Genomic DNA, 8,063 nt, shown 5'->3' with positions numbered 1-8,063 from the left:
TTTACTCTCAGGCCAGTCCATGATCACTTCTAGAATTCCAGGACGGCTGAGTTTTCCTATTCGAGCTCGCTGAGTAATTAATGAAGTCCACTTACTCCAAGTGGCATCAGTAGCATGATGGGTGGAGGGAACCTGTCCTTTAAACATCCAGTTAATTACTGGCAAGCGAGGTGCTAGAAGAAGCTGAACCTCTGTCCCAACTACTTCAGAAGCAGCCCGAACCCCCTCATACACGGCTAAGATCTCCTTCTCAGTCGGAGTGTAGCGCTCCTCAGACCCTTTATATGCTCGACTCCAAAATCCTAGGGGTCGACCTCGGGTCTCTCCTGAGGCTCTTTGCCACAAACTCCAGGTGGGACCTTTCTCTCCAGCAGCAGTGTAGAGGATGTTCTTCACATCCTGTCCCGTCCGTACTGGCCCCAAGGCCACGGCACGGGCTATTTCTTGTTTTATCTGCTCAAAAGCCTGCTGCTGCTCAGGACCCCATGAGAAATTATTCTTCTTCCGTGTTACCTGATAGAGAGGGCTCACTATGTGGCTGTAGTTTGGGACATGCATTCTCCAAAAGCCCACTACTCCCAGAAAAGATTGGGTCTCTGTTTTATTTGTGGGCGGAGACATAGCAGTGATTTTGTCAATCACATCTGCTGGGATGTGACGACGTCCATCTTGCCATTTTATGCCTAAGAACTGGATTTCCTGGGCAGGCCCCTTCACCTTGCTGCGCTTAATGGCAAAACCAGCTTTCAAAAGAATTTGGATTATCTGTTTCCCTTTCTTGGAAACCTCTGCTGCTGTATGGCCCCACACTACAATGTCATCAATATACTGCAAGTGTTCAGGAGCATTACCCTGTTCCAAAACAGCTTGGATTAATCCATGGCAAATTGTTGGGCTGTGCTTCCACCCCTGGGGTAAACGGTTCCAGGTATACTGAATACCTCTCCAGGTAAAAGCAAACTGTGGCCTACATTTTGCAGCCAATGGGATGGAGAAGAAAGCATTAGCAATATCAATGGTGGCATACCACCTAGCTTCTTTTGACTCCAGTTCATATTGGAGTTCTAACATGTCTGGTACAGCAGCACTTAATGGAGGTGTAACTTCATTCAGGCCACGGTAATCTACCGTCAGCCTCCATTCCCCACTGGTTTTACGCACTGGCCATATGGGGCTGTTAAAAGGCGAGTGCGTTTTGCTAATCACTCCCTGATTTTCTAATTGGCGAATTAGCTTGTGAATGGGGAGCAATGAGTCCCTATTGGTGCGGTACTGCCGTCTGTGAACCACTTTGGTGGCAATTGGTACCTCTTGGTCTTTTACCTGGAGCAACCCCACAGCAGAAGGATCATCTGACAGACCAGGTAAAGTTGACAGCTGCTTAACACCATTTGTGTTTACAGCAGCTATCCCAAAGGCCCATCGATACCCCTTGGGATCCTTGAAATATCCCATCCTAAGGTAATCGATTCCCAGTATACATGGAGCCTCTGGACCAGTCACAATAGGGTGCATTCGCCAGTTTTTACCAGTGAGGCTTATTTCGGCCTCCAACATAGTCAATTCTTGGGAACCCCCAGTCACTCCATGGATATAAATTGGTTGTGTCCCTTGGTGACTTGAGGGCATTAGGGTGCATTGTGCACCAGTGTCCACCAAGGCTTTATATTTCTGTGGTTGAGATGTGCCAGGCCACTTAATCCACACAGTCCAGTATACTCTGTTGTCCCTTTCCCCCCCCTGGCTGGGGGCAGGGCCCCTCTATTGTTTACCTCGTTGACTTGCAGCAACTGGAACTCTCCCCTTCTTGGAAGAGTTCACCTTGGTAGTTGTTTCACCTTGTAATTCTTTCACTCGTGCCTGAAGTGCAGAAGTGGATGAATTACACCACTTCTTCATGTCCTCCCCATGACTACAGAGGAAAAGCAACAAGGCAAGACGTGTAGTCTCATTGTTGATTCGAGGTGACTTATCATCGTCATTTGCTTGAATACGAGGACGTCTCTTTTTAATGGTTGAGATTTTCGATGATACAGGTCGAGAGGAACTCATGTTGTTTAGCTTCCTCAAGAGGCGATTGTGGAAATCCTGGTTTCCATCATCTTGTACCACCGTGGATTCATCTACATCAGGCACATTAGCCAATTTGTCAATAATATCATTTTGTGTTCCCTCCACTTCGTTTAACCTTTCCACAATTTTGACAATGGCTGAAGTATACAGATTAACTTCTGTGGCGCTTATAAATAATTCAAGTTCCTGAAGTCTGCCAATTAGTTCATTCACAAAGGGTTTCCTGTCCCCTTAGCCATATACTAATGCAAGTGCACTGGCATGCTTTTCTGGAGCTGCTTTTGTAAAGTCACGCCACATTTGTCGTGGAACGCGGACTGCTTCAGGATCATGTAATTGGTCTGGATCGTTACGATTGAACTCGCGGCTGTATAGCATTTCCACCAGAGCATTTTCTCTCAAAAATTGGATACCTTTCTCAATATCAGTCCATTTCTTTCTCTCAGGCTCCAAGTCCCTTTTAAAGGGGAATCTATCTCTTACCGCTATCAACATCCGCTTCCAGAGGGTGTAGGACCGATTTTGGCATGTGCCAATACCTCTGTCCACACGTGGGTCCCTGGAAATGCTACCCAGTTGGCGAGCTTCATTGCCATCGAGCCATGCACTGTTGGCACCATTGTCCCAGCAGCGAAGTAACCAAGTGACCATATTTTCTTTTGGCTGACGTGTGTAATCCTTTCTTAGATCTCGAATTTCACTCAGTTTAAAAGATCGATCAATAATGGTCGTAATACTTTGCTCACCTTTTGCTCTATCAAGAGTCCCAGGTGTTGATGGTGGCAACTGTGTTGATGAGGCTGCCCCATCTACAAGTTTGGTCTTGAGAAATTCTCGTAAAGAAAAACTAGCTTTTGGCTCCTCTTCTGACTCTGACCCTGACCCTGACGCTTGTGTTATTTCCTCCAGGTAACCCTCCTTCTTTTTCCTCTCTCCTAACTTTCTCTGCTCCTCTAACTTCTTCTGCTCCTCCATCATCTTCTGCTCCTCTATCATCTTTTTATACCCCTCTAACATCCTCTGCTCCTCCAACTTCTTCTGGTCTTCTGACTTCCCCCGCTCTCCCGAGTCCCCTGAGTCTCCTGAGTCCTGCTCTCCTAACTCCCTCCGCTCTTCTAACTCCTTCTGCATTTTCTCTAACTGAGTTGAAACTTGTTTTGTCTTTCGCCCTCTTACAGGGGCAACCAACATTGTATCTGGTGTCCCAGATGGTTGGTCCAATTGGACTACCTGTGCCCCCGGTGGCTGGTCAGATTGGACTACATGTGCCCCCAATGGCTGGCCAAATTGGACTACATGTGCCCCTGGTAGTTGGTTAAATACATTCAACTCACCCTGGAGGGCACATAGCTGGTCTCGGAGAGCGTTCCGCTCAAACTGGACAGCACCAAGCTCAGTCTGGAGGCTGTTGTAGTTGGACTGGAGAGTGTTGTACCCGAACCGGAGGACGTTATGCTCGGCCTGGAAGGCAGTGTGCTCAGTCTGGAGAGTGTTGAGCTTGGTCTGGAGGGCATTGTGCTCGGTCTGAAGAGCGTTATGCTCGGACTGGAGGGCATTATGCTCGGACTGAAGAGTGTTGTGCTCGGTCCGGAGGGCATTGTGCTCAGTCTGAAGAGTATTATGCTCGGACCGGAGGGCATTATGCACAGACTGAAGAGTGTTGTGCTCGGACTGGAGGGTGTCGCAGTTGGATTGGAAGGCATCATGCTTGGCCTGGAGGGTGCCGCACTCAGACTGGACGGCGTCATACTTGGACTGGAGAGTGTTGTGCTCGGTCTGGAGGGCATTGTGCTCGGTCCGGAGGGCATCGCGCTCAATCTGGAGAGTGTTGTACTCGGACCGGAGGGCGCTGTGCTCGGACTGGAGAGTGTCGTGCTCGGACCGGAGGGCGCTGTGCTCGGACTGGAGAGTGTCGTGCTCGGACCGGAGGGCATCGCGCTCAGTCTGGAGAGTGTCATGCTCGGACCGGAGGGCGCCGTGCTCGGACTGGAGAGTGTCGTGCTCGGACCGGAGGGCGCCGTGCTCGGACTGGAGAGTGTCGTGCTCGGACCGGAGGGTGCTGTGCTCGGACTGGAGAGTGTCGTGCTCGGACCGGAGGGCGCCGTGCTCGGACTGGAGAGTGTTGAGTTGGGATTGCAGGGAGATTTTCTCATCCCAAATTTTTTCTGCGTCAGCTCTAAGATTCTCTTTCTCGTACCAGATTGAGTCTCGTTGGTACAGGAGATCTTTTCTCTCAGCTTCAAAAGCTTTTTCTCTCTCTACCTTCTCATCCCAAAGTTTTTCTGCGTCAGCTCTAAGACTCTCCTTCTCGTACCAGATTGAGTCTCGTTGGTACAGGAGATCTTTTCTCTCAGCTTCAAAAACTTTTTCTCTCTCTACCTTCTCAGTCCAAAGTTTTTCTGCCTCAGCTCTAAGACTCTCCTTCTCGGCCCTGAGACTCTCTCTCTCAGCTTCAAAAACTTCCCTCTCAGGAATGGTATTGACTAAGGCCCGATAAGCATTAGCTAGGCCCAAAATCATTTGTGCCTCCTGAGATCTGCCTGAGCCACAACATTCCTGCCTCAAATATGCAATCAAACTCTCAGGATTCTTCAAGTGTTCAGGAGTGAAGCTCCATAACACTGAAGATGTCTGTCCTTTGAGAATCTCTTCAATTCCCTGCCACTCAGTATTCTCTGGTTCTATGGAAGACTTCCTCCGGATGTTATAAATCCAGATACTGAGTGAGATTATTACAATAATCAACAGTAAGATCAGGGAGATTAAGAGTGTGGCCCACTGATCATTCAAGAACTGCATAAAGGATTCATAGAAAGAAAGAGGAGCACGCTTAAAAATCACCATTTCTGTATAATTAGTTGCATTAGTTGCTCCCTCTGGAGCTGTATACAGATACGAAGTGAGCATTGCTAACCATGCTTTCAATCCATTATACAATTGTATAGCTCCATAAGAAAAAGTGGCCAGCTTAAACATGACCCAATATGTTCGGAGCGTCTCAAAAAAGGAACCAATGGCACACAGTCCCTGGTAAAACAAATTTAGTAGAGAAAACATTTTTTTTTTTTTTCCTCCAATAGAGAGAAAAAAGTAAAAGAAAACAAAGCTCAGCAGTGTTTATAAAATATACCGGAGTATTGGCAGTCTGCCTGGACTTTCAAGGTCAAGCTCGCAGGTGCAGAATCGCAAACACGAGATAGCTCCTTAACAGGGAAAAAACTCGTAGCTCTGTTAAAAGCTAAAAGAGCAACAGAAGAAAACACAGAAAAAAAATAGCAACTCAATTCCCCCCCAGCATCTCCACCAAAATCTGTCACGGTTTGAACTAAAAATCCACCTGCGCCCGTGACAGGGGCCGTGGGCCCCGGAGGGGCCCTAGGCCGAAAGGAAAAAAATTAATTAGGAAAAGAAAACAGCGGCAACGATCTAAGGAGGCACACTTATTTACTAAATACTATATCGAAATACAGGATAACACAATATAATACAATATAATTGAAAATTGAGCTAACGAATCAAGCAAAATAGGAGAGAGAATGAGTCCCGTAACCGAGAGGCTTACTGTGAATCTAGGCGAACGGCTGAAGGCTCCCACACACTCCCCTGAACGCCAGAACTCGAAAGACGTCAGTCTGTTCTGCGACAGAGTTAATATAGAGTCCAGGTCCCGTGACCTATCGTGTTGTTCCCTGGGAGATGTAGTCTTCTTCTGTAAGTTGCAGATTCAGTAAAATTATTCATGCTTAATATGATGTTATGATGTGGAATACTGATAGTAAAAATTACAAAATTATTAAACCAGGACAGCTGGACCTTGCATTTGGTAGATAATATACAGTATTACTGTATAGAAATGTAGTCAATGGCATTCCCTATAGACAATCGTTTTTTTTATCTTTAGAGTGGTTCAAAAAACCATTGTGAACATGAGATTAATTGAAATGGAGCAGACGCAAGAGACTTTCCTCTTCTTCCAATTGTCCTCATCCTTTCTTCTCTTCCAGCCCTGCTTTGCAGATTACCATATACAAATCACCAGGAAGCTGGAGGACAAGACAGCTTTGGAACATCATTCTGTCATCCTGTCCTGTGACTTCAGGCCTTCTCCAAAGCTTGTGAAATGGTTCAAGGGCCACACACCCATCGTGCCCTCTGAGAAGTACAAGATCAAGAGGGATAAGCATTCAGCAGAGCTCAAGATTCTGAAGCTGAAGCCCAATGATGCTGGTGTGTACAAGTGCAAGGCAGGAATTGCAGAGACTGAAACCACGCTGACAGCTGAAGGTAAGAGCAGGGGGGTGGTCTCTTACATGTCCTATTTCACCTCAGATTTCTCTTCTCTTGGTTGATTTCTGCCGTTCTCTCCTGCTAACTTTATAAATGTATAATCTTCACTGAGAATACTACACAAAGATCGTCTAGTCCAACCATTCTACCACATCCCAGTATGATTTATAGTAACAGTGGTAACAGTTAACCTTGTTTCCCCACAGCCCGCAATGTAGAAGTAACGAAGCACTTGCAGGATGTAGAAATTGAAGAAGAGAGCTCTGCTGTCTTCTCCTGCGAGCTGTCCCATGATGACGAGGACGTGGAATGGTTTCTGAATGGCAACCTCCTTTACACCAACAATTACAAGGACATCAAGAACGTTGGCAATTGCTGCAAACTGACAATGAAGCAGGTTAAGCCTGAGGATGCTGGCACAGTGACAGTGAAGTCAGACAAGGTGTCAGAAAGCGCACCTGAAGGTGAGAGGTGGGTCTGATCACACCCCTCCTGGATGTAAGAGATGCTAAGGAGCCCCAGTTCATTCTATTGTGCAGCAGTCCTGCTTCTAATGCTCACCTCTCTGGGGTGACAAGACATCAGGGGCTTTCTTCCAGTGGAAGGTTCCATTGCAGCAGATATCAACGAAGGAGGATGGTTTTGGTGTCCTGCCAAAGCATTCCATTGCTTTTTATCATCATTTTACTTAACACAAGAAGAGTTACAAGAGCAATTTCTTTTACTGCTTCAGTAACATGCAGTGTCAATGCTGTTGTCTCCAAGTATTTATGACTGCAGGGAGAGCTCATTCAGTGTGTGTTTTGCCTCTGGAATGACTAATGACCAGGCTGTGAGTAACCTGATCTAGCTGTGAATGTCCCTGTTTATTGCAGGGGAGCTGGGCTAGATGGCCTTTAAGGGTCTCTTCCAATTCTAAGGATACTGTGATTCTAATCTGATCTCCCCAGCAATTAAGCTCTTTTACTCTATGCACTCCAGAGTTTGAAGGATTTCATTTTTCTCCTTTCTTTTGCATTTGGTGGGTGTTTTTTCCCCATTATAAACATCTGATGTGTGAAATAGAAGATAGATAAAAGGAGTCAATAAAACAGGAAAATCAAAATTGTTCAGCAGCTTATCCTCTTAATCCTGAGGCCTGCTGTATGAGTACGTGAGGGCAATGCCGGCTCTCCAGCTTTAGAAGAGCTGCATCCCAATTACTTCATATGATATCAGTCCCACCCACCGGCAATGCAGGCTGTCCCTCCTGTTCCCTGTATTCTCCTCCTGATTAGTTCAGAATTCCATAAAGCGCATTCAGTCAACGGACATGAAATCGCTTTAGGTTCTATACTGGTGTCGTCAGTACTGGTAAAGATTTATTGATCCCTATTTAAAAATCTGAACACAACTGGAAATGTCTCAACTTCTGTATCACGTTGTTCTGTTTTGCCTGTTTAATTGCAGAGAAGCCTGCTGTCTTCATGAAGTCCTTGGATGATGTTTTTGTTGAGGAGCGGGGTGTGATTAAATTGGAATGCGAAGTCTCTAAAGAGAAGGTCAAACCAGTGAGGAAAAAGGACGGTGTTGTGCTCTCTTCTGGCAACAAGTATGAGCTGGTACAGTCTGGGAAGACCCTATGTCCCCTTATCCATGACCTCGAGAAGTCAGATGCAGGTTTCTATACCTGTGATATTGGCACTGATGTTGCCAAGTCAAAT

At 46.4% G+C, this 8,063-nt stretch overlaps 1 protein-coding gene across 1 annotated transcript; it reads left to right on the top strand.

Annotated features, from left to right (window-relative positions):
• The first annotated feature begins 6,014 nt into the window (after positions 1–6,014).
• On the top strand, positions 6,015–8,063 carry LOC146755480 (obscurin-like). Its single transcript, XM_085525509.1, has 3 exons — positions 6,015–6,357; positions 6,567–6,831; positions 7,810–8,063. The coding sequence occupies exons 1-3, from the start codon at positions 6,015–6,017 to the stop codon at positions 7,841–7,843; spliced, it is 642 nt and encodes a 213-aa protein (XP_085381635.1). The 3' UTR covers positions 7,844–8,063.

This window comes from Coturnix japonica, chromosome 32, assembly GCF_054131305.1.
Source record: "Coturnix japonica strain WE chromosome 32, WE-NBRP24, whole genome shotgun sequence".
NCBI classification, from domain to species: domain Eukaryota; kingdom Metazoa; phylum Chordata; class Aves; order Galliformes; family Phasianidae; genus Coturnix; species Coturnix japonica.
Note: the sequence above shows the minus strand (reverse complement) of the source record. Positions and strands in the feature narration are given on the sequence as shown.

Excerpts from the sequence above, each read along its gene's own strand:
- LOC146755480 (XM_085525509.1), top strand. The coding sequence starts at position 6,015 with ATGGAGCAGACGCAAGAGACTTTCCTCTTCTTCCAATTGTCCTCATCC. Across the intron at positions 6,358-6,566 it reads AACCACGCTGACAGCTGAAG|CCCGCAATGTAGAAGTAACG; the intron begins GTAAGAGCAGGG and ends GTTTCCCCACAG. Across the intron at positions 6,832-7,809 it reads AGCGCACCTGAAGGTGAGAG|AGAAGCCTGCTGTCTTCATG; the intron begins GTGGGTCTGATC and ends GTTTAATTGCAG.